At 31.0% G+C, this 26464-nt stretch overlaps 1 protein-coding gene across 14 annotated transcripts in view; it reads left to right on the top strand.

The window, feature by feature from the left end:
* The window catches only part of LOC139518741 (leucine-rich repeat serine/threonine-protein kinase 1-like), a 59283-nt gene that overhangs the window by 14942 nt on the left and 17877 nt on the right, over positions 1-26464 (top strand). For 4 of the 14 annotated variants that reach the window (XM_071310287.1, XM_071310288.1, XM_071310282.1 and 1 more), the window contains exons 3-15: positions 1096-1303; positions 8904-9080; positions 9796-9950; positions 11659-11876; positions 13392-13552; positions 14204-14370; positions 16216-16351; positions 17092-17221; positions 18675-18707; positions 22787-22966; positions 23366-23481; positions 24842-24942; positions 25720-25845. In XM_071310287.1, coding sequence (XP_071166388.1) covers positions 1096-1303; positions 8904-9080; positions 9796-9950; positions 11659-11876; positions 13392-13552; positions 14204-14370; positions 16216-16351; positions 17092-17221; positions 18675-18707; positions 22787-22966; positions 23366-23481; positions 24842-24942; positions 25720-25845 — 1908 coding nt within the window. The remainder of the gene's footprint in view (positions 1-1095; positions 1304-8903; positions 9081-9795; positions 9951-11658; positions 11877-13391; positions 13553-14203; positions 14371-16215; positions 16352-17091; positions 17222-18674; positions 18708-22786; positions 22967-23365; positions 23482-24841; positions 24943-25719; positions 25846-26464) is intronic. The other 10 variants (XM_071310292.1, XM_071310293.1, XM_071310285.1 and 7 more) reach the window with 3 other exon arrangements.

Here is a 26464-nt window from a genome sequence, read left to right on the forward strand (position 1 = left end):
TGTCGCTTTGACATATTCACCATTTCCTTTCTCAATTTTATGTCTTATTTATGCTATAAACATAATGTCAACAATATTTTGTATTTAAATGTTTAATTGCATAAGGAGTACATACAGTACATTGGTATCATAATTTGGTCTTAGTTTCTGGTTGAATGACCTATAAAATTGATATTATACATACAAGCTAGGCCATTTAAACACACAATTATGTCTATTTTTGTAAGTAAACTTCCAAAATCCTGTACATTTATCTGTCTTACAGAAAATTAATATATATATAGTTGCTATTTATATCACAGACGAAGTTATTAGGGTGTAATTGTAACAAGAGGAAATAACTCATCATAATCCCTTTTAACCTCAAACTTGAGATTATAGTACATAAACGTGATGAAATAAATATTTCCTTATTTGAAATGTAGATTGTTTGAAATATTTTTATAATTTGATTGACAAATAAATAAACCTTTAAAGTCATTCTTTGGAAAAATGAAATATTTATATCAAACCTTGAAACTAAGGAAAGATTTGATAATTTTGTTATGGAACCATTTTTCAAAGGGAGATAATACCAATGTAGAAAAACTTAAGCTGATTTCAGTTTGAGTTTGCATTCACTTAATGCAGAAGAGATGCAAAAGATACCAAAGCGACATTCAAACTCACAAGTCCAAAATTAAGAAGGCAATGCCATGGTTAAAGAAGAAAAAGACCAACAGACAAGCAAAAGTACACAAAACACTCCATAGAAAAATAAAATCTGAGCAACATGAAACCCACCAAAAACTGGGAGTGATCTCAGGTGCTTGTAGAGTTAAGCAGTTCCTGCTCCATATATTACAAATACTAATAAATAACTGTTAAAAAAAATATCCTTTCTTTTTTTAAATAGACAGTTCAGTTCTGCTTGAATAAAGATTACAAATGGCATCATACTAAGCAAATTCACAAATTATAGCATACAGTTTATTATTAGAAATCTGTACAAAAACAGAAGTTTTGAGATATACTGTGTAGATATAATACTTAGGTTTTACTTTCTAAATTTAAAGTCTATATTGCAAAAACACTAAGTTATATTTTCTGTTCCAGGGCACCCCATTACAAATTATTTCTAGGAATGGTAATTACCAGTTGATAAACATTCTGTTAGAGAATGGAGCTATTCTAGAGACGGAAGATGATCCGATATTCTCTGAGAACTCCCCGTTTTACCTGGCATCACTATACGGACATACTGATGTTGTTAGAAGATTGTTGAGCTATCAGCCAAGTACGTCAACTTTTAATTTCTCTCAGGGTGAGCATAAAAACTAACCTTCTTAACTGTAAATACATGTAGATCTTATGGACAATATTCACTGGCAAAACAAAATTTAAAACAACGCTCATTATTTGAACATTTGCATCCTGATGGATTTCAGAATTGTAAAAAAAAAAATTAAAAAAAATGTTTGATTTTTGCACTTTTTATGTGCCAGTATACAACTGGACAAAACATAATCCACAAAAATTGTTATAATTGAAATATAAAGTTACTTGGATTCATTTATTTTCATGGGTACCAAAATTTTAATGAATTGATGAAAATTATATTTTGTGGTTTTGACCATTTCTGCATGCATCAGCCTATAAAAGTATCATGCCTATAGGAAATTTGAATTTCCTTGATCCTTTAAATTCACTTATACCAACAAAATCCACAAAAAATGATAGGTACTCCACAATATTAATGAATTCACATTGACTTGAAAGATGATTTATTATTGTAATAAATTACGGCTTTTTCAAAGTCACTGAATGTTTTCATAAGTTTTTAGATAATATCTTTTGCATGAATTAACATCTAACATACTGTTTGCTTTCAGCCATTTCAGAAATATCATACGAGTGTTACTCTAAAAGTTTGTTTCTTACTTTTTTAAAGACAACTTTGAATACCGATATGTATCCAATTGTTTCTTTCCTTATGGCACATAATCACAACTCCAGGTTAAGGCTTCCAAAACGGTCATATTTGCTGAACTAATTTAAATTTATCAGACATTGTCTGACTGTGCCAAACATGAACAGAACAACATCCCACGTAGGTTTGTCATCCATTTCAAACAGTCCAGTTGTTGGTTCACAATATGATGCAACTACTGTTTAATATTATTCCAATTAAAATCAAACACAAATTTCCTTTCCATGGAAGAAGTTACCAACAAAAACCTTACCAGTATACTATTGTCTAGGAGATCCATGCTTAAACAAGGGTTTACCTGACCTTGACCCTCATGGACCATGGATTGAGGTTTAAGTTATGTGATAAGGGATTCTCAGCAAAGCAGTAGGTCAACTATATGTGGTGTACTGTCTGATTGTTATGTGAACATTTCAGTTTGGCCGGTTCAATCTTATCTCATTTATGAGGGGGTGCAATAGGGGGTCGGTTAACATGTTAACAACACTTCAATTTTGGCAAAAAAAGTTAACATCAATGCAAAAATGCTGATAACAGTTAACAAAGTGGGTTAAAAACAGTTAACAGTTTAAATTGATCTCGGATAATAGTTAACAACACCTTGAAAAAGGCCAAAACAGGTTAACACAAAAAGGTATTGCCCTTATATAATTTTCTTGGTTCATTGGTCAATGCTAAGTTTTCCTGGCTCATATAACAAAGAAGATGTGGTATGATTGCCAATGAGACAACTCTCCACAAGAGACCAAATGACATAGACATAAACAACAATACTACTGTCTGTTACTAAAATACTATAAAATAATACTTTACTCTAAAAGCAATACAGCTTATAGGATACATTCACATACTAATAATAATTTTACATGCACCAATATAAGAATTTTTAAAAGAGTTACCTAACATATATAAATATTGAGGTGTGCATGAAAGAAAATATAATACATTATATGAAATATGTGCAATATAAAAACTATATTTGGTGTATAGAATTAATGTAAGGTTAACATGTCTGTCTGGTATTGTTCTTCTGACCTTGACCTAATTTTCTTGGTACATTGGTCACTGATAAGTTTTCCTGGTTCAGTCTGTTACTTAGATAATATAAGAAATATATAAACTATACTTGGTGTATGAATGATTATAAGGTAAAAAATATCTGTCTGGCAAGGTTTAACAGACCCCTATTGGTAATGTTTAGTATATATGATAGGCAGGTTTACTTTTACTAATTGTGACTTGGATGGAGAGTTGTCTCATTGGCACTCATACCACATCTTCTTATATCTACATAAGACATTTTAATGTTCACTCTTATTAGCTATCAAGAATAGTTTTCCCGTATATTTGAAAAGATGGATAATTTATGTAAAAGTATCTTGATCTTTCTTTGCTTAATTGCAGCACACTTCTAGAGACTATTTTACTGATAGAAATTGTTACATCACTGCTTAGGGGGTTCATACTTTATCATGTTCATGGTGCATTTTCTATGAACCTCTATATAAACAATTATTTTTGTTACTTTTTGTGCCTGCTCATGGAACTATGAATAAAGACTACATTTTCCAGTGGTGTATATGTGATCTTTGTAGATATTTATATACTCCTGCTCTATGGAGAGGGGTCATATTGCTTTAAGTCTGTTCCTCTAAATGATTGTGTTAGTGACATGTGTAATATCATGAAACTTTAGGTTACATTAGGATAACAAAAAAATTATCAATGGCAGAAAACTTCTGAAAAAAAAAAAAAATGATTTATTGCTACAATGATCTAAACAAGAATTGAATATGGATAGCTCCACAAAATTTTACAAAACTTTAACAGTTTATAGCTTCTGAAGTTCTGAAAATCAGGAGATAAAAAACATGCTGAGCAAAATAAATTTCTGTATTTTAGTGATAAATATATTGAGTTTTTGACAGTCTACATTAAACCTTACACTTTTACACTTACAGCACACATAGCAGGTAAGACACAAGGTTCCTTAATCATATGTAGAACAAACGTACAGCTAGTGAGTTCACACTCAAAAAATATCCTATCAATTCAACTAAAGTTTATATTTTTCAAAAAAATATTACCAAGTAACTTTATGAGCAATTTTTATAAAATGAATAAAATTAGATGTAGAAATGTTTAGAATTTATTTTTTGACGTGTCCATGATATTGATCAAGCTCACTATTATTTTCTGATGAGGTGAACAAAAAAACAATAGTTTGCTATGCGTTCTAATCAAAATAAAATAGTAAAAATTAGCATTTATGTTCAACCCATCAGACAATGGAAAGGGTCCTCACGAAAATTATGGCCAAATAGACAAAAAGACATTTTTACATCCTATGGTATTTATTTGATAAAAATTGGTCATGTAGTTAGTTACTTGGTAATATTTTTTTGAAAAATATCAATTTTAGTTGAAATGATAGGACCTTTTTTAAGTGGAAACTCACTTTTGTCCACTAGCTGTACATGTATTGAGAACAGCATTGAACAATTTTAGCTTTGCACATATATATAACACTTTAGTGTGTTCTGCGCTATACTAATCTTCATGGATGGTATTTTTGTCTTTTAAAGAATTTAAAAGTTAACTATATTATTTGAAATTTTAGGTTATTATAAAGGTAAGGAAACTATACAAGGTAATTTTTATCTCAATGATATGGTTCAATTAACTTCTATTTTCCAAGTACTTTTTTCAGTTTCACAGGTTCTATTGAAAAAAGGCAAGGAAAAAATCTTGAATTTCTGGTTAATACCTAATAAACAGATATTATTAGTCTGTCAGTTTTGAATTTTGATCTTAATCCTTGTTCTAATTTGAACTGAAGCCTATGTTATTCTAGGGATACACATGTTTATGTATTTTGTTAGTATAGGAATAAAATAAACAAAGCAGAAATTTTCCATAGGATTTATATGCAGACTTTGACAAATCCAAAACTAAGAAATCAGATATCTGTGAAAATACATTTTTTCCTCAATCCAAAACAAATGGTATCTGAAAATAAATGAATCCATAGTAAACAAGAAATAGCAAGAATCCATATAATTAAAATTTAAGGAAATTAATTAAAATATTGTAAAGGAACGCATTTCTAATGCTTGCCCACTATCCATGTGAAATTTTTGTTTTAAGAATCAAGAATAACACATAGAGAAAAAATGCAATGCTTTGTCAACAAATTTCTCACATGGACCTGGGCATTCATTTCTTGATAAAATTGTAATTTTAACTAAAAGTTAGATAAAACATACTCTTCATTTTCTATGACAAATTAGTATTAAAAAAAAAGATTATTTAGTTTTACAGACTGTCCCACTTTTTGCATCAAGGTTTATGTTCATATTTTTACCTAAGATAAATAATAAAATAGATGAATTTTTTATCCTTTATCTGTAATGTCAACAATCAAATTTACGCATCAAAATTAAAAATAACTTAAATAATTTGGTTATCTGATCATGCTCATTACAATCAAGTATAATTCAATGATTATATATAAAGCTTCTTTTCAAACAAAAAGGTGCTCTCTGTCACGTTGTTGTTTTTGTACTATTAAATGAACTTGAGCAATGAAAGCTTATTGTTTTTAACAAGTAATCATATTTTATTGACCAAACAGTTTTTCTAGAACCTGAGAAAAGTGCGGATAATTCCTTTTTTGATAAAAATTAACAGTCATTGAAATTTTTAATCGTGAGATAGTAAGTAACTTAGGGATTAAAAGACATTGAACAACAGAATTTTAGCCCTTAGTTATGTTACCCTCTGGTAAAAGATTTTACAAAGGTTTATAACGAACACGTGTTATGTTTAACACTTTCAGTACGGCATTGTTTTTTTGGCGCGTTCGTATAGCCGGAGATTTATTAGCGATTAAGAGATGACGTCAGAAGAACTGGGTACTGGGATATTTTTTACAAAATTTGTAGGGTTTATATAAGATTTGAAGTTGTTACTTTTAAAACAGCAGTAAAAAAATGGAAAAATCTAAATTTTAAGTGTAATTAATTTTCAGTTTTTTTTATTTTTTTATTTTGTATATAAGGATACCAATATGTGTTGTTAACTTACTACTTTTGATTCGATTTATATGGCAGAATAGTATCTGAGTATGATCTGATAAAGTCATATTTAACTACTAGCTTGGGAACTCTATTGTACATATATTTTAAATTGGCACTGTCAGCTTGCAATATAACATCACTTAGTTTTTTCTAAAATTACAGATATTAAAGCTTTAAATATTATTAGTGATTAAATAATACTAAAATAATGTTTTCTAGTTCAAAACATGCAAATTTTTTATCTTCCTTTAAGCTTTAATAAAATATAATTGCTAATGATATAATTTATTTTCTTTGTGTTAAATTAAAGATAAGAACAAGTAATTGAACTCAGTTACTGAGATATATACTATTTTCAAACTTTTTTTTTAATGATTTCAATAAATAACGTTTTTGCATGAAACTAAAGTTGAAAAATTCTTTGGCTACTTTTATTAATTACTTGTTTCTTGCCTTATAGTTTGCTGTACAAGAAATATACCTTATGTAACAAATTGTAAACTTTCTAATATATAATTTCTTCATACTATAGTTCTCGTATATTATTAATTTTCGTCAAAAATTCAGTTTTCTCAAATGTCTTTTGAATGAATCCATTTAAAAAATGTTCTTTTTAAAGAGAGGCGAATGATACAAAAGGGAATTTCAAACTTATAATTCGAAAAATAAATTGACAAAGCCATGTCTAAAAAAGAAAAAGACCAACATACAAACATTGGTACAAAAAACATAAAAAATGAAAGACTGAACAACACAAAACCACACCAAAAACTGGGAGTTAACACACATTTGTTGCAACAGTCAGGCTCTCAGTAAGCAGGAAAAATGGTCCGTCACTAGTGGAATATTTTATGGGTAAAACACTTTTAAAAATCTTTTCATCAAATGATTTGTCAAATGTAAAAGACTTCCACTTAATTTGTCCATTATTGTCATATTTTGCTGATGTTGTGTAACAAAAAGAGAAGATTTTACAAATAAACTGAATTCATTGACATTCTAATTGTATTTTATTGATTTTTAATGTTATAATGTCACTTTTGGTCTATTTTGTGGTGGCCAGTTTTTATTGGTGGAGGAATCTGTAGTGGCAGGAGAAACCACTGACCTTGAATAGGAAAACTTGAAATCCTACTTAATTAGATTGGAGTCCAGTGCACCCACGAAAACCTCATTTTTGAGATGGCTATAGTGATTACAGTAGTAACTACTTAGACCACTCTGCCACTGAGCCCCCCAATTCTCATTGTAAGTTCAGTGGCTCTTCTCCCTTCTCTTAATCTGAAATCAAGACTTTACGCCACTTGAACTCAACACTATATATTATTGTATAGCAATATAATATTCCCCACAGAAAGTAACCAAAAGTTAGCGTGCAATAAATTCTAATATTGCACTAGTGCAATAAATCTTCAAAATTCATGACGTCATCAATGACGAAATCTTAGTTTAAACAAATTTTTACCTTAAAATATTATATTGCTATACAATAAAAGGGTTATTGCATGAATGGGAATATTGTCCCTCGTAGAACATATATTGCACTCGCAAGCTCATGAAATATAAAGTTCTACTCTGGACAATATTCCCCAATATTCATGCAATAACCCTATATTATATTTTGAGGATTAGTAAATATTTTATTTTGAAATAAGTAATAACATGAAGGGAACCAATTTTACTGCACCATTATGTGCATTTATACTTATTTCTCTAAAGTGACGCTAAATTGAGGCCAAAATATTTGAATGCACAAAACCTAATATTCCGTTTGAATGGTTTTACACCAGTAATTTTGGGGCCCTTTATAGCTTGTTGTTTGGTGTGAGCCAAGGCTCCGTGTTGAAGGCCATACATTGACCTATAATGGTTTACTTTTTTAAAATTGTTATTTGGATGGAGAGTTGTCTCATTGGCACTCACACCACATCTTCCTATATATAAAACCTAATATAGAAGTTATAGAGCTGATAAAACCAAAAAGAAGCATGAACAGAACAAGTCAAACCTAGACAAGGGTTTGTAACACTATTTCTGAACAGCTTGATTACCTTATATGGCAGCATATCTGTTACTGCACTGTGAGCACTCCGCATAACAATAAATTCTTATTGACAGTAACTTGTCCTCAGTTTGTGTAGACTTTGTTGCTAACATCGTCTTAAATGATAGTTTCTGATATTTTTTTTTATGCCCTATTTATGGGCATTATGTTTTCTGGTCTGTGCGTCCATTTGTTTGTTCGTTCGTCTGTCTGTCCCGCTTCAGGTTTAAGTTTTTGGTCAAGGTAGTTTTTAATGAAGTTGAAGTCCAATCAACTTGAAACTTAATAAACATGTTCCCTATGATATGATCTTTCTAATTTTAATGCCAAATTAGAGATTTTATCCCATTTTCACGGTCCACTGAACATAGAAAATGATAGTGCGGATGGGGCATCCGTGTACTTGGGACACATTCATGTTTTTAGATATATGTTTTTCTAACTATTAAATGATAGACTTGTTTCTGATAAAAAAAAATATACATATGTCTTCCTAGCTGTTAAACATTCTGGGAATAGAGAGATCAATTATACAATTTTTACCTATAATGTAACATAGTGGTCCAAACTTAGCAGTGTCTGGGATGCAATTTTTTGTCAGATGCTATGCTGAGGAATGGAAAATTGTATAGCTAAAACATTGTATTTTCAAATGAGTGTAATGTTTTTTAAAAGACATTCTAAGATCGTCATATGAAACTCAATATTAAATTCATCAGAATAATAATTTACTGAAATTATGCTTCATATAGTAAAGCAAGTTAACATTTACATATGCAAATATATGCAAATATTACATTTTAACTTTCAGAAATGGTAAAAGATGATGGTGTAAGGAGTTGCTTGTTGTTTGCGGCTTGTAGGGGAGGTAATCTGGAGATTGTAAAAATGTGGCTGAGTCCTTCCATGGATATCAACCATCCAAAGCTATTTGTCAGTTCATTAGAAGATTGTGAAAATGGTACACCCCTGTATGCTGCATGTTCAGGTTGGTCTTTTGGTTGTCTATAATATATAAGAAATACAAGTTGTATGATTGCCAATGAGACAACTCTGCACCAAAGACAAACTATTAATTCGATAAGAAGTATGTGTGATAAATTAATGATAATAAGAGAGTTGTATAATTATTAGTACATATCAGTTTAACACTATTTTGAGGTCCTACCTCTTAGAACACGGTCTAGTGACTTTGAATTAATAAGCAATTTTCAATGTTAAGTTTCTTCTGAAGTTAGTTTGGTAGGATCTACTAGTGATAGCTCAATGATAATTTGTATGAAGTTGCATTACTATCAGTAAATATAAGTTTGAAGTCTATTTTGAGGCCCTGCTCCCTAGGCCATATTCTTGTGAATTTGAATTGATTATCAATTCTAAATGTTAAGTTTTCTGCTTAAGTAAGAATGATATACAATAGATAGAAATACTTTATATAAAGTTACATTACTGTCTGTACATCTCAGTTTGTCAACTATTTTCATGCCCGGCCCACTTGATCCAGCAATTGAATTAATAAGCAATATTCCTGTCCATTAGATTTTTTTTCTTACTTTTATGCCTACTGAGGCAAGGCACATCTCTATGTCAACAGTTTATTATTTTTAATTCTTTCTTCTGAACGTTTATATAAAGCTTGAAATGTATCTTTAACTTTTGGTGGTCATTATATGGTGACTAAGTTTATGTTATATATTTTTTAGGTGGTCATTTTGAAGTGGCCAAATTTCTCTATGACATGGGAGCAAGCTTGACCGACAAAATATGTAGAGAATTCCCCAAGATAGCTGGTGGGATTCTGGAGTGTTGTATCAGTTTCAGGGACGAAGACTTCTGTGACGAAGATCAGGAGGCAGGGGTATGATCAAGTCATTATAATAGACTGTTTATATGTTACCAACTTTTGACGCTGGATTATATTATTTTTCTATGGTAGGATATTCGGTCAATTAAGAGCAACTAAAAATAGTAAAATCATGCTTACAAATGGTGCAATTTAAATGCAAAATAACTGTTTTCTGATTATATTGTTGTGAATTGAAAACATAAAAAAGGTTAATTTCCCCCCTAATTGCACAAATTTTAGTTGCTCTCTCCTGACCAAGTACCAGAATGTCCTACCACATATTTGTCCTGAACATAGATATAGGAAGATGTGATATGAGTGCCAATGAGACAACTCTCCATCCAAGTAAAGTACATAATGAAAGCAGATGGGATGGTTTCTTGAAAAAAAATATACTATGATTTCATTAAAATATATGTAAAGTAAAGTTAATTCTGTCAAAATTTTTGGAAATACTTTTACTTTTTATTTCTTTAGAGATACATAGTATATATAAGGATTGGATTAATTTCTTGAAAGTTTATAATGTAGTTGATACTACATATTATCGCTGTTTTGTGCATTTTGCCTTTGATCTTTTTTTGTGATAATTTTTCATATCATGCTACATTTTTTTTTGTACTCGCTTGAGATGGAAAATTATTGCTAGAAACTAAGGAAGCATGTGCCGTTGCTAATGAAATTGACATGAAATTGACAACGTCGTCATAGGTAGAATAGCCATAAATAGATTATTATTGGTCATCTCAACTCGAATGCTTTTCTCGCTTTCGCCGTACTGGCTCAAGCAAGTAAATCAATCTTGTTGCGAGGATCAACGATAATCTATAAGTATACAATGGTATATGATAATATATAAAGTAATTTAAGCTAATTCTATTAAATTTGTTTTTTGTAAATATTTTTTTCCATTTAGATAATATTGTATGGGATTAAACTTATTGTTTAATCCACACTAGTTGCAAGTAAAAGAAAATGTTATAAAATTGAATTTTCATATTTTAATCACAAGACTTCCTTTTTGATAAAAATAATGTAGATTTAATTTATTTGTGTCAACAAGGTCAATGTCAAACCAAATGTACTATGTACTTATTTTTTATCTTCAATATTATGTAATTTGTGATAAAAAAATAAAAACTCGGTTTTCAAAATCGGATAAGTGCGTAAAATGATATGTAGTTTTTAACTGTAAAGTCATTTTAAGTTGAAAACATAATCAGCATGAATATCATTTTACAATTTTTTTATATTTCTTCTATTTTTTCTAACTTGGAGATGAAGAAATTTAGTTTTTTTTTTTTAAATAAGTGGACTATAATCGGGAAGAAGAAAAACAGTATGGAGAAAACTAGAAATTGTGAAATTTGAATATCACAAAATTAGTTATTACCAATTTACAGGACTTTAAGGCAAATACATGAACCACATTAGAATTAAAGTCCTATCCTGGAAAACAGTCCCACACATTACAAGAAAATATTCTGAGAATTTATAATATCAAAATGAAGATGCAAGTCTTTATAAATACCGGTGTAACATTTTTTTTGTGTCCTTGTTTTATTTACATGATATGTTATCTATATGCATTAAACTTCCTAGCAGAATAGGGATTTTAGTTTATTTTTATTATGCACAATTTTCTTTTTCATACGAAACATTTTCAAGAAACAAATGTTATATGCACATGTTTATAATGATCCTGTTTTATTTGTTTCAGCATGTTGCCAAGTACAGACACTTAAGTCTAGGTGGTTTTAATTATGATTGGGTGGCTGGTGTACATAATACAATTGTTGAGCTGGACCTTAATGAGAACAATTTGTCAACATTACCTCCAGAAATACCATGGTGCTTGCCTAACTTAGTTCATCTGAATCTTGCCCATAACAAACTAGTCAAATTATCTTCACCTGAGGGTCAGATACTATGCGATAGGTAGGTTTATTTAGATGTTTATAGACACACTTTTATACCTGGCTATGCTGTATTGGTTTTACTCATTGTTGAAGTTCGTACAGTGACATAGAGTATTTGATTTTGTGTCATTTGTCTCAACTTTGTTCAAAATATTCTTTTGTCTGGATCATAAAAAAAACGTAGGTGAAAAAGCTGTCAAAATAGATGCCATTTGGGTACCATCATGTAATTGTGTGGTTAATCATTTTTCCAGTCACTGAATTGAAATAATGATATAAGAGAGACCCATTTTCAACTAATGGATAATCCATGTTTTCAAAGACTTCAAAATCAATCAGTACACCTCTAATGAATTTAGTGTATAAAAATCATAAACAGAATGGGAATCATATGACCTTGTGCAATGCCAATTCATGTTGCATGTTTTTTTATAACTCCTACATTTATCAGTTCCTTATTTGAAGAGGAAATTTATCCACTTGAATTTAAAAAAATAACTTTACCCCTCTTGACATTACTATTGTCATTTCAAAGTTTACATCAGATTTAGTTTATTGACACAATTTTTCCCCGGTCAGTTGTTACCTGTATATGTTGTGTGAACTCAATTTATTATCACATTTGTTTAAAATCTATGTTAGATATTGTAAAAACAAGGAAAACATACTCAACAAATTTACCTTTTATTTTTGGTAGCACTAATAATGCCTCTAATGTTAGAATGTGGAAACCATAGTTCTGTACTTATCTCATTATGTGCCAGAACTTCTTACACTGATGAGATAAGCAGTATGAAAAAAGGTTCATTATCACTGAACTAGTATATCTTTGTTTAGGGGCCAGTTGAAGGATGCCTCAGGGTGCGGGAATTTCTTGCTACATTGAAGACCTGTTGGTGACCTTCTGCTGTTGTTTTTTTCTATGGTCAGGTTGTTGTCTCTTTGGCACATTCCCCATTTCCATTCTCAATTTTATTAGAAAAAAAATGTGCCTTCATTTAATCTTTGAGATAGCAATGTTACAGAATTATGAAGAAAATGCTAATACTGGACTAGTCTCATTCCATCCAAACTTCTTACACTGTATGTATCAGCAACATTTATAGATTATCGTTGATCATCTCAACGGTCTGATTTACTCGTTTCATCTCGTACAGCGAAAATGAGAAAAGCAAATGAGTTGAGATGACCAATGAAAATCTGTTTATCGCTATTTTACCTATGAGGACCTTATCAATTTCATGTCAGTTTCATTGACAATGCCACATGCCTCTAATTTAATTTTTCCTAAGATAGCAATGTTGGCTATGAACAACCTGACTGGGACTAGGATACCTGCCTTGTAAAACTTCCAACCGAGTAATGTGAGTTCAGTGATTTCCTAGTGAAAAAGACAGTGTGCTTGGTTCTCTATGCTAATTCTCTATACTTTCTATATTTTCAGTTTCCATTACTTATCATGTTATATTTTCAGTTACCATTACTTATCATGTTATATTTTCAGTTACCATTACTTATCATGTTATTTTTTCAGTTTATCAGAAATCCAGCTAGGAGATAACAAGTTAGAAGACATTTGCCATGAAGTATTTCAGCTGCAATCTCTAGTCACTTTAAATCTTTCTAATAATAATCTGAAATATCTACTAAAGACTCTTCATTCACAGTATCCAGTTGTAACCTCACAGACTACAGGTAATAACATTAACAGTACACATTTTAATGCACCAGATTTGCATTTCAACAATAAATGTCTCTTTAGTGATGCTCCAGACTAAAATATTTGCAAATTTAAAAATTTTATTTCTAAAAAGCACATGTAGCACATCTCTCATTAAAACTTTAGATATCTAGTGAAGAAAACTTAACATTGGAAAATGTTTGGTTATTATCATTACTACCTGACAAAAAACATAGAGTCTCATATCACATATTTGAAATTGGATTGTTCAACAAGATATGAATTTCTGTACACTTCTATGGAAAATTTGCCAAATCCATGAAAACAATGTTCCACGAAATTATGATTTTCCTTCAATCTACGTAATTTACAGGTACCTATGAAAATAAAGATATCCACAATATAGTGTGAAATTCTTTTTGCTCACACAGAAAATGACCATGGATGACGAGATTCCAGAACCCAAACAAAAAATGAAGACCTCAAAGTTGACAGGTATTCATCGGCTTATAATTATACTTGCAGATTGATTGATTTATGTTTGCTTAACGTCCAGTGGCAGATATTTCATGCATATTCAGGACGATATATATGCAGAATATATCTATATATTTGCTTTTTATATGAATATTAGACCTATAAATATGTTTTTTTTCTCACTTTAGATGGTTCAAGTTTTGTTCAGTGTCCAAATTTACACTACCTGAATGTATCCCAGAACAAGTTAGAAATGTTACCACACGAGTATATCAGGAAATGTTCTGGATTATCTACCCTTGATGTGAGTCATAATAGACTGGTATCCTTTCCTAATGCTTGGGACTGTAATATGGTAAGTCAAAACTAGTGTAAAACACAGTAGACTGGTACCCCCATGTATAAAAAATTTGACATGATATTTGAATTTTCCAAAAGGCATACTGAAATTTTATGGAAAGAATCAACCTAAAAATGTGGAAGTATCTTTCCTCTACTGACGTCAACAAAGATATACACAAAAACAAAAATCTGAACCAACACACTTCTTATTTATGATGTTAATGGCTTAAAATTCAGACATTATGTTTGATATTTTTTCTAGGAAAAAAAATAACTGTCATATCAAAAAAAAAGTATTAGAGACATTATACACAAAGAATTAAAGAAAAAAAAAAGAATTATTTCTTTATATTTTTATGCCACATTGATGGGCAATATGTTTTCTGGTCTGTTTGTCCGTTCATCAGTCCTATCGTTCATTAGTCTGTCTGTCTGTTTGTTTGTCTGTTCATTCATTCGTTCTTTCATCTGTCCCACTTCAGGTTAAAGTCTTTGGTCAAGGTAGTTTTTGATGAAGTTGAAGTCCAATCAATTTAAAACTTAGTAAATATGTTCCCTATGATATGATCTTTCTAATTTTAATGCCAAGTTTTTATCCCATTTTCACGGTCCACTGAACATAGAAAATGATAGTGCAGATGGGGCATCTGTGTACTTGGGACACATTCTTGTTAAACAAGTTTCTGTACATATGTAACTGAGTTTACAAAATAATATTATGATATTATTACGTAAGTATTTCTGTATTGGCCTTGTTATTGGTCCAAGGCTTGCTGTATTCGCCTGAGGCGAAGCCAAAGAACAATACAGCTGGCCGAGGACCAATAACAAGGCAAATACAGAAATACACGTAATAGTAACTTTATTAATTAACTACAGTGTTACAATATTTTTATGCCCCACCTACGATAGTAGAGGGGCATTATGTTTTCTGGTCTGTGCGTCCGTTCGTCCGTTCGTTCGTTCGTCCGTCCGTTCGTTCGTCCGTCTGTCCCGCATCAGGTTAAAGTTTTTGGTCAAGGTAGTTTTTGATGAAGTTGAAGTCCAATCGACTTCAAACTTAGTATACATGTTCCCTATGATATGATCTTTTAAATTTTAATGCCAAATTAGAGGGTTTATCCCAAATTCACTGAACATAGAAAATAATAGTGCGAGTGGGGCATTCGTGTACTGGGGACACATTCTTGTTTTAATTTCATTTCAAAAGAGATAAATATTTTTACCTTGAAGTGGAACTATCCAAATCTCAGTTTGTTTCTTTTTATTATGTGCACTACATAATGATCTGGTGCTGTTTCCAGGTGTCTTCAGCATTTTCTCATCTGATGAATTTTTCTACCCTTTTCAGTCACTATAAAGTGTTACAACTTAAATTTAGACGCAACACATAAATAGTAATTGGAAAGGTACTGCCATTGCATGTGTATACATGAACTTATTTAAAATCGATGTGTACAAATTATCGTGAAATTATGAGGTCGGCAAGAAATGAACTTTGTGATAATCTCCTCGTTCCCCATACCTGAAATAGTTCTATCGTCTGCTTTCAAAATACTTTTTAAATGAATGTGACCGTCTTTCGCCTGAAATGTATGCCCTACTGACATCTTCAGCATGTTGAAATGACAACTGCGTCTTCAAAACAACTGTTTACTTTCAGTTTGTGTTTATCGTGACTTTCGATGTAAAATCTAGAGACGTTCCGAAATCCTGCACTTGTGTCAACTCGGCCAATACAGAAAAAAATCTATATTGGCCGAGTTTACACATTATATTGCATAGGCAGTTTTCATCATATTAAGTCCAATAACAGTGTAGTTAATTAATAATAATGTGTAATTCAATTGATTTACAGGCTATGTTAAATCTTTCCCATAATGAGTTAGATAGATGTCCTGTCAGTCTGGAACAGTATTGGTGTGGCACATTGAGAACGTTACGCTTGAATAATAACAAACTCGAGGAAATTAACGAAAGTGTTGTCAAATTAGGTAATGCTAATTATATGTTACAGAATGTATTTAAATGTGAAAAATATATTAGCGGTCAACAGATTGTCAGAAGACAAGGCAATGAATTTGTAAATCTAAGTAAATCTTTGTAATCATAGATTCATCAGAGAAGGGTGTGTTTTTATAAGAATCTTTTCTGAACATGTTGCAAAAATACTTTTATGGTGAAAAAATAGTTTTCCATGTATCATCCAATAATTTCATCCAATCATCTAAAACTTTAAAATTAACTATGAAAAAACTAAGTGTCACTAAGTGTTATCAAAATTATATATTTAGAATCAAGGGGAGATACTTATTCTGAATTTTACAGGACAATTTGTGGTTTGGAGATTTTTCCTGAAAATAAGGTCAAAGACCCCCAATTTTCCTTTGATATTTCAGAAGTATAAGAATCACTTGATTTTAACCAATTTGTGATTTGGAGATTTTGATATATTTTAAAGAAAAAATAGAAGATCTAAATTGTTTGCTATTTGACTCAGAAGTCTTTTGCAGAAGTTTAAAAAAATAGAACATTTAGCCACCCAAGCCATTTTGACAAATATTTGAAATTCTAGCTCAGACTGTCACTTGAAAAATTTTATAGCCTTTGAAAATGTTTAGATAAAAAAACCTGACAAATGGTATTTGTTTAATAAGTGTGTAATAGAAAAGACAGAACAAATGATTTTAGAGAGAGCGGCTCTAATTTCTAAAGGTATTGTTTATTTTTACAGGTTGTTTAGTTGAGCTTTATGCTAGCTACAATAAGATATCCAGACTACCAGATCCAGACCATTGGGAGTGCTCACAACTATATTTAATGGAATTAGCACATAATTGTTTAGGACCAAAACCTACTAATAGGTAGTTACTATTCCATGGTATTTTTTAAATTTGTCTATTTAACTGGATTTATCACAATTATTTAGAACCAATAGCTGAACATTGTAAAAAGTATCCAAATCATAAATTAGTTTTTCACACTTGCTCCTCATATATTGCGTTATAATGTTTAGGCAGCAGTCCTTTTGCGCCAATTACTGTTTTTCAGGGGTATCATTTGCGCCAAATTTAATTTTCAAAATGTATCAATTGCGCCAAAATTCGGAACTCATTTGCGCCAATTTACCTGTACATATATCTATCATAAATATTAATGATTACTATATATGTATTCTTATTTTTGCCCAAAAGGTATCACATGTTAGGAGATATTTCACCATAAAGACAAGTTTCTGAAGAGAATTAAATGACTTAAGCAGCATTAGACAGTCAATGTACAGAGAGAGAGAATAAAATGTATTGCTTTGCTTCACAAAGATATGCCAATATAGAAAATAGAAGTTTTGCTCTTTATGATTTAGCCACAAATGTTGATGACACAGAGCTTTGTTCCCACCATGCGTATGGGCTTTATTATTATTATGAACTATTATTAACTATTTTATGGATTTCATCCTTCAATGTTTGTGTTTTTGGACAATAAAAAGAAGTTAAAAGCTACTACATACATTAAATTGGGAAGTACTCATGCAGCAGCAGTAATAAAAACATATGTTTCAGAAAAGGTGTTGCACTACCGGTTCCAAGTCCGAATAAAGGAGTAAGGAAGTAATTTTCTTTTAACTGGCGCAATCGTATGTTTTATTTTTGGCGCAAATGAAACCATCTAATTTTAAAACATGTGGCGCAAACGTAGGATTTGAAAAAAAAAGTTGTGGCGCAAAAGGACGCATTTTTGGCGCAAACGGATCTCTCCCAATGTTTATATGTTGCCTTGTGGGTGTGACATATAACCAACCATGAGAAAGTGGGTAGAACTAATTTTAATTAGATTGAAACTATCTCTTTTTTAATTACAAGTATATAATTTTTAACGAATCTCATGGCATACTTTCAATGGTGCAAAATCTATGAACATTTGTAAAATAATTTTGTAATTTGTTATTGCCCATACAATTTATATCAGATTAGAGTTGCTTATACACTGGACCTTGTTTTTTTATAGTCCAGGTCTTTTTTATACCTCACTTATTGACCATTCTCATTGTCTCATCTTGCCTTCAATCATTTACATTGTTATGATTTATGGGACCATTTAATTAATTTATCATATTCATTTATAAGGCTTAATTTAGATGGCCATTGAATGTTGGTAGTTAAACAAGGCATTGTGTTCATTATAGAATTATTTCACAAGCAATGCATGCCTTTTTGGATATGGGTATATATTCAGTCCATCTTTTCATAGAAGCTATGTATTTTAAAAAGCATTTGTTTTCTAGTATGTTTTATGAGTAAGTATGTTATATTGCAGTTTGACTTTGAAACACTTTCTGTTTAATAATGAGTAAGTCACACATTTCTATCTTTATTATTTAAAACAAAAGTTCTCAGGTCAAAATAATGCATTATGTGCTTAATTTACACAGTAGTCAAGCTATACATTTATTCAGTTGTAAATCTGTCATAAATTTTTTTTTCCTGTAACTTATGAAACTTTTACATGGTTTTATGTTTTTATGCTACACATGGGGGTATTATGTTTTTCAGTCTGTGTGTCTGTTCTTTCTTCCTTTGGTTTGTTTATCTGTCTGTCCATCCATCCGTCTGTTCTGCTTTAGGTTAAAGTTTTTGGTTAGAGTATGGTCAAGATAGTTTTTGATGAATTAAGTTTTCACCCAAATTTCATGGTCCACTGAAATAGAAAAGGATAGTGTGAGTGGGGCATCATTTCTTATGGACACATTTTTCTTGTAGGACAGATATCTTAAGACATCTTGGTTTCAGTGATAATAATATTTGATTTTGCCTCCTTTCTCATCTGAGTTATCGTCATCAATAGGTGTTGGTTTTGTTGACTTGCATCATTGTAAACTTCTACAAAAAACTTCTCCACATCAATTCACTAGACCAATTTGAACTCAACTTTAAATGAATGATCTTTAAGGTAAAACAGTAGAACCATTATTAGCAGTACAAACTTTGGTTAGCTTGCTTTGTTTGTATATTGACAATTGTAATTGTTATAACTTTCAATCAAATTCTAATGTATAATATATACTTGTTTAATAATGCCTGTTTATATTGTTTGCAGATATCAATATTAATTACAATGCTTGAGCTAATGTTTATAAAAACAAAGCAAGCAAACCAGCCAAAGTTTTACTCTACAAGCATTAGGAAATTAGCTGCAAGAGCATACAATTTTTGCAGCTTATATGTCTTTGGAAAAAATGACCTGAGAACATTAACATTGATTTGCATGATTTTATTGATTGACTTTCTGTTTTACCTTATTTTTAGTTTAAGCTCTGTTAGATTGAAAATTAAACCTTTTCTTCTTTAAAAATCTACAAACGAAAAAATTATTTTACTGGTAATCATATTTTTCCCATTTTTATTTTGCCAAGTTGAAAGTAAAAGCTTAAAAGCAATTTATGTCAGCCATGAAGCTGTGAAGAAAAATGGCTGAAACGTCTCAAAAATTGGTTTATTACAATAATATAAAGTATGTTCCCTATTGGAATTTTAAAAACAAGGAGTAAAAGCTTATTCAAATTTCCATGTGACATTTTTTTAACATATAAATTTTGTATTACATCTTAATTTTATTACAAAGTTCAAAAATTGGAAGTGATTGAAAAGGCTAGTACAACAAATGTTTTTTTTATTTATTTTTATAAACCAAACTTTGGGTATCAGGTATACTTGGATTGATAACAACAGAAAGTGCAAATAACAATTTTTGTGTTAGTGTTCATAAGCATGGTTTTCATTTCTGTTTCTATGGTTACATTTCATTGTTCTTTTTATAATTTTTGTTGATTGAAACATGATAAATTGAAACAAATATTTCTTTTTCTATCATTTTAAAAGAGAGAGCATTAGTTGGTATTTTTTTCAATTGAATTAGTTTTTGTATAAAATTTTGCATGACTTAATGTAAATTCAATCATAAATGACAAACATTCTTTTTGTTTATGCTAATAGTTGGTAAAAGCATGTTTTGTAACCAAGCATGCTGATAATAATTACCAATTCTAGTATAAAATAACACAAATTATTTTAGACTAGGGTTGATAAACCAGAACTTTTGAAGACCATTTGAGAACTTAATCATTCCTTTAAAAGTTTGGGGACAGGTAGTGTAGTAAAATTTCACTTGAACTGTATATTAATTTCCTTGCAAACAAATAAAAACAACACTATATAAATTACCCAGGTCCAGAGCACTTCTTTGGGATTCACCTTTATTTGGAACGCTCAAATCTGAATTACCCAGGTCCAGAGCACTTCTTTGGGATTCACCTTTATTTGGAACGCTCAAATCTGAATTACCCAGGTCCAGAGCACTTCTTTGGGATTCACCTTTATTTGGAACGCTCAAATCTGAATTACCCAGGTCCAGAGCACTTCTTTGGGATTCACCTTTATTTGGAACGCTCAAATCTGAATTACCCAGGTCCAGAGCACTTCTTTGGGATTCACCTTTATTTGGAACGCTCAAATCTGAATTACCCAGGTCCAGAGCACTTCTTTGGGATTCACCTTTATTTGGAACGCTCAAATCTGAATTACCCAGGTCCAGAGGACTTCTTTGGGATTCACCTTTATTTGGAACGCTCAAATCTGAATTACCCAGGTCCAGAGCACTTCTTTGGGATTCACCTTTATTTGGAACGCTCAAATCTGAATTACCCAGGTCCAGAGCACTTCTTTGGGATTCACCTTTATTTGGAACGCTCAAATCTGAATTACCCAGGTCCAGAGCACTTCTTTGGGATTCACCTTTATTTGGAACGCTCAAATCTGAATTACCCAGGTCCAGAGCACTTCTTTGGGATTCACCTTTATTTGGAACGCTCAAATCTGAATTACCCAGGTCCAGAGCACTTCTTTGGGATTCACCTTTATTTGGAACGCTCAAATCTGAATTACCCAGGTCCAGAGCACTTCTTTGGGATTCACCTTTATTTGGAACGCTCAAATCTGAATTACCCAGGTCCAGAGCACTTCTTTGGGATTCACCTTTATTTGGAACGCTCAAATCTGAATTACCCAGGTCCACAGCACTTCTTTGGGATTCACCTTTATTTGGAACGCTCAAATCTGAATTACCCAGGTCCACAGCACTTCTTTGGGATTCACCTTTATTTGGAACGCTCAAATCTGAATTACCCAGGTCCAGAGCACTTCTTTGGGATTCACCTTTATTTGGAACGCTCAAATCTGAATTACCCAGGTCCAGAGGACTTCTTTGGGATTCACCTTTATTTGGAACGCTCAAATCTGAATTACCCAGGTCCAGAGCACTTCTTTGGGATTCACCTTTATTTGGAACTCTCAAATCTGAATTACCCAGGTCCAGAGCACTTCTTTGGGATTCACCTTTATTTGGAATGCTCACTTCTTTGGGATTCACCTTTATTATGAATGCTCAAATCTGAATTACCCAGGTCCATAGCACTTCTTTGGGATTCACCTTTATTATGAATGCTCAAATCTGAATCTTGAAAGCCATGGATGTATAAAAACTGTTGGAGAATTTGTTTCCTCTAGAAATTATTTGTTTAAGTTAACAGGGTACTGGTGGTGTTTTCATTGTTGTATATTAAAAATAATTCAATGTTGCACATTTTTGCATGAGTTACAGAATTGTATCATACACAAAATGTTTTTTATCAACAAATTTACATCCCCTTGAAAAGCTAACATGCATAGACTTCAATTTGATAGACAAATTGGTGATGTGGACAATATAAGTTATTGCTATGAAAAGAAAAGAATGTTTTATCTTCCTCATGCAAAATAAGGAAAAATCATAAGTAAAATGCATTTTAAACTTTAAACAATGTATCAGATATCATATTTTTAAAATTGATTCAATAAATCCACTGTGAGACTTTTTAAGCATTGCTTATTTACAACTTCATGAAAGAAACTGTATGTGAGCTTAAGGCTAAATAATTTCACTAGTTATGCAAGGGATCTTGATGTGGCATTTTTACATTGTGTGTACTTGATATTTAAAATTATTAGTTAACTACATGTATTTTTGTGTTTTTAAGAATGAAAATATAGATTACTTAATGTGACTAAACTTGACAGTTACAGTATTATTTTTGCTTTAAACGGTATAGATATAATGTGCTAAGATGGGTTATACTTTGGCACTCAAATGTGTTATCAATTCATGTTCATGAAAATATTAAGTGCCACCAATGACAGTATTGTTTTTGTGTTGAAATGGTTAAAAGTGTAACCATCAGAAGTCGTGTCTACTAAAGTTGACTTTCTGAATAAATTGCACTGAGGAGATTGTAGGCCTAGGACAATTATAAATCACATATTCTCCTGCAATGGCATTCTATATGGAAATTTAAAACTTATAAATTTTGACTCAAAATATGCTTATTATATTTGTAGAAGAATTTCAGCGGTATTAAACAAAAAGAAAGAAGATAGACATATAGAGGAAGATCACTATTCTTTTCCACCCTTCTTAGGAAATTGTTTACATGACCTTGACCTTAGCCATAACAACCTGAATCAAGTTCATTCAAGTGTTTCACATCTAGTATCATTACATCATTTAGACATATCACAGTAAGTAGATTAATTAATGTGAAGAAAGTGATTTATACAGTCAGAGAACATAGTCATTTTATAGTGCATTGTTTGAGACAATAAAGGAAATAAAAAAATTGGCTCTTCTCAATAGTATTTTAACAGTGTGGTACAAATGTATACTTCTTTTGGACAAATTATATCAAAATTAGAGAAAATAATATCAGCTCTAACTCAAAATATGGACAATTTTATGTTAAGGGGGTCTAGAAACAGCTTATTAACATAGAACACAGATCAAGGTCGAGTTTGGGTTGTGTCACTTGTACGGTTCTCAAGTTATGTCCCTTTATAAAGTTATATGCATACACATTATCATTTTCTCATGTACACATTCTCCATTTATTTCTGAACACTTTATAATAATGTTATTTACAGTAATCCTGCCATTAAGTCATTACCAAAGGAATTGGGTAAATTGAAGGTCACCTGTATAATTAAAATGGATGGTGTCAACATTACTGATATGAAGAAACTGATTGACATGGATTGTGGTAAGATTTTATATAGTTTAAGTCATCCATATCATTATAGACCATGCAGTCTCTAAAAGATCCAAGTACAATAATAAGGTCATGACCTCAGTCAAACATGGTTTTATTCAATCCAGGAATAAGAATGTTATATAGATTTAAAAAGATGTCATATGAGTTCCAATGAGACAATTCTCCATCCAAGTCTCAATTTGTAAAAGAAAAACAATTAGTTTTTATAGGTCAAAGTATGGTCTTCAACACTGAGCCTTGGCTCACACAGAACAGCAAGCTATAAAGGGCCCCAAAAACTTGAGGGTGGGGGAAAGGGTGGGGCATTTCAATACTTAATTGATAGGGTTTCCGCTGGGTTTCTGTTATCCCACCCTTTTCATACAATTTAGATTTTAAAAATGTGTATACCCTCCTTTCATATATTGGATAGGTAAAAATGTTACCTTTTCCAATTTTGTTGGTTTTATTTTTGTTTGGTGTGTAATATAACAGTGGAATACCAAAGAGAGAAAATTGATATATAAAACACAGCCAGAAACACCAAGACAGATGAAAGACAAACTTATACAAACTTTATTGACCTTATAATATTTCTGATAGTTTTCCTGACCTATTCACATATTTTCAAGCTTGAAAAGGTGACATATTCCAGCGACAGGTCTTATCACCTTGTATATAGGAAGTGGCCTCCAGAGCTCAAAAATGACTAGTGTTAAACCATTCAAACAGGAAAACCAATGGTCTTATGTATATAAAAAAACAAGAAACCAGAAACACTTCTGTTATTTTTTTTTCACATCAACAAACTATAACTAATGAACATTAGGTAAGTAAGTGTATGATCATGAGAACACCCCCTTCCCTCCTCCTCCTCCTTTGGTCGGAGGTTGGGAACCCCCTATTTAAAATCTCTGGATGCGCCCCTTATTATAACCTCCCTACAAATGAGTGAGTATACTGGTTTACCTCTTCCATCTGTGTGTCTGTTTGTCCTTAATCAATTCCTGTCACATATTTTTTTCAGCAGGTACTTTACTGACAAAAGTATTTACATATTTATACAAAACCAGAGGAGATACAAAGGAGAAATACATGGTCAAGTCAAATCCGTACTTTATACTAGACATTCATTGTATTAAATATATATCTTATATAAAACTCAGGGCAATTGAAATTAATATTTTTTGTTACATTTATTAAGTAAGAACAACTCTTGATATTATTTAATTTTACTCTGCTTAAATAACAAATTTTATCAGACATACACCTAAACATATAAAAAGTTTTAAACTGATTACCCTTCAATTTATCTTGAACTTTTTTAAAAGAGAAATATTTGAGACAATTATTTTGTTTTATTTTACAGATCAGCAACAGAGATCAAAACAAATGATATTAAGTTTGAGGAACGATCTGAGGCAATCTGAGAAGTATTATAAAATGAAGCTTGTCATTCTGGGGAAAAAGGTAAAAAAAATAATGAAAATAGTATAATTTTAGGTTGACAGTTTCTGAAAAGTAGTGTTGGCTAGTTTGATAGTTATCATTGTAGTCTAATTTGATAACCAAGTGAATACCCTAACTCTACATGAAATGAAAGAAAGGTTTTACTTTTTTTTAAATGATGACTCTGAGAGAATTATTCACACAGAAACAAATAATAAAAAGGCAAAACATTTTATGTTAAACAAGATACAAATAAATTATGTAATTTATCCTTCAATTTTCATATATCATTTAATAATTACATTAGATGTATGTTTCATTATAATATTTTATTCTGATTGGCTAAATGCACATCATGTGTTATTCCGTAAGCAGTTGCATTGCTCAATACAACTTTTCATTCATGATAACACGTACTCCAACAATAAAGTGCACAGGTGAATTAAATAATAAAATATATAAAATTCGTGTTTTCATGATCATAGCTAAAAAATGTAATTATAAGTATTGAATGCTTCTTTTTGTAACTTTATAGGATTGTAAAAGCGTTGAACGTGCGTACATTTTTAGAATGAAGCGCTTCATACAAAATGTACTTCGGTCAATGCTTTTACACCCCGATAAATTTACAAAAAGAAGCATTCAATTCTTAAATAACAGAGAACCCAGGGAATGCAATTTGAAATCTCAACTATTGGTGGTGGTCTGGTGTAGAAAAAATGAAATTGCCTTTCCTGTATACCATGCATGATTTGAAAGAAAAGCTCTTGTGTATTACAATCTTATCTATTTTTTAAGGACAAAGGAAAGACAACTCTTGCTGGATTGTTGAAAGGACAGCCATTGGGTAGTCACCATTTACTAGGTGTACAAAGACATGACATTGAACTTCCACCAAAGGGAACGTTATTAAAACTCTTCAAGGTAGCATATATACTAGGCTTGAAATAAATATTGTTTATTTCCTGTTTCTCACCAACACAACTTTATGTGTTAAGAAAAACTTATTATGAAATAAAATAAGATTACAGCTGTCATCTCAAAATACTTTTACGCTAAAATTATCAGATAAAAAAATAACATGTGGTATGATTTCTTTGATTACTATACTTGTTTCTGCAATAATCTTCATCAGGTATGCTCAAGAACCAAGGTTTGGAATGCCAAAATAATGTATAAGGAAATTTGCTTGAGGCATGGCAGTTTTAGTTTAAAGTCAATAAATCAATAGATTACAGTAAATGACCAGTCAAATATATTGTTTAATTCATGTAAGTACCAAGGATTTACCATTTTCCCATAGACTCTGTTTTCATAATTATATTTTTGTTTATTTTAGCTAATTGGAAGGTGGCTCAATCTTCATAATTATAAAGCTTCGATGTTATTTTACAAAGTTTTAGTAACATTCACTTTCTCTGTTGTGTCATGAGTCAATAATCACAATTTACCCTAAAAAACAAAATGAAAGTAGGGATGTTTGTCTGCCAAGAGGTGGACTATTTAATCAATACTGAACAATTGATTTTCAAAAAGTTGCAAC

The sequence above is a fragment of the Mytilus edulis genome, chromosome 4, assembly GCF_963676685.1.
Source record: "Mytilus edulis chromosome 4, xbMytEdul2.2, whole genome shotgun sequence".
NCBI classification, from domain to species: Eukaryota; Metazoa; Mollusca; class Bivalvia; order Mytilida; family Mytilidae; genus Mytilus; species Mytilus edulis.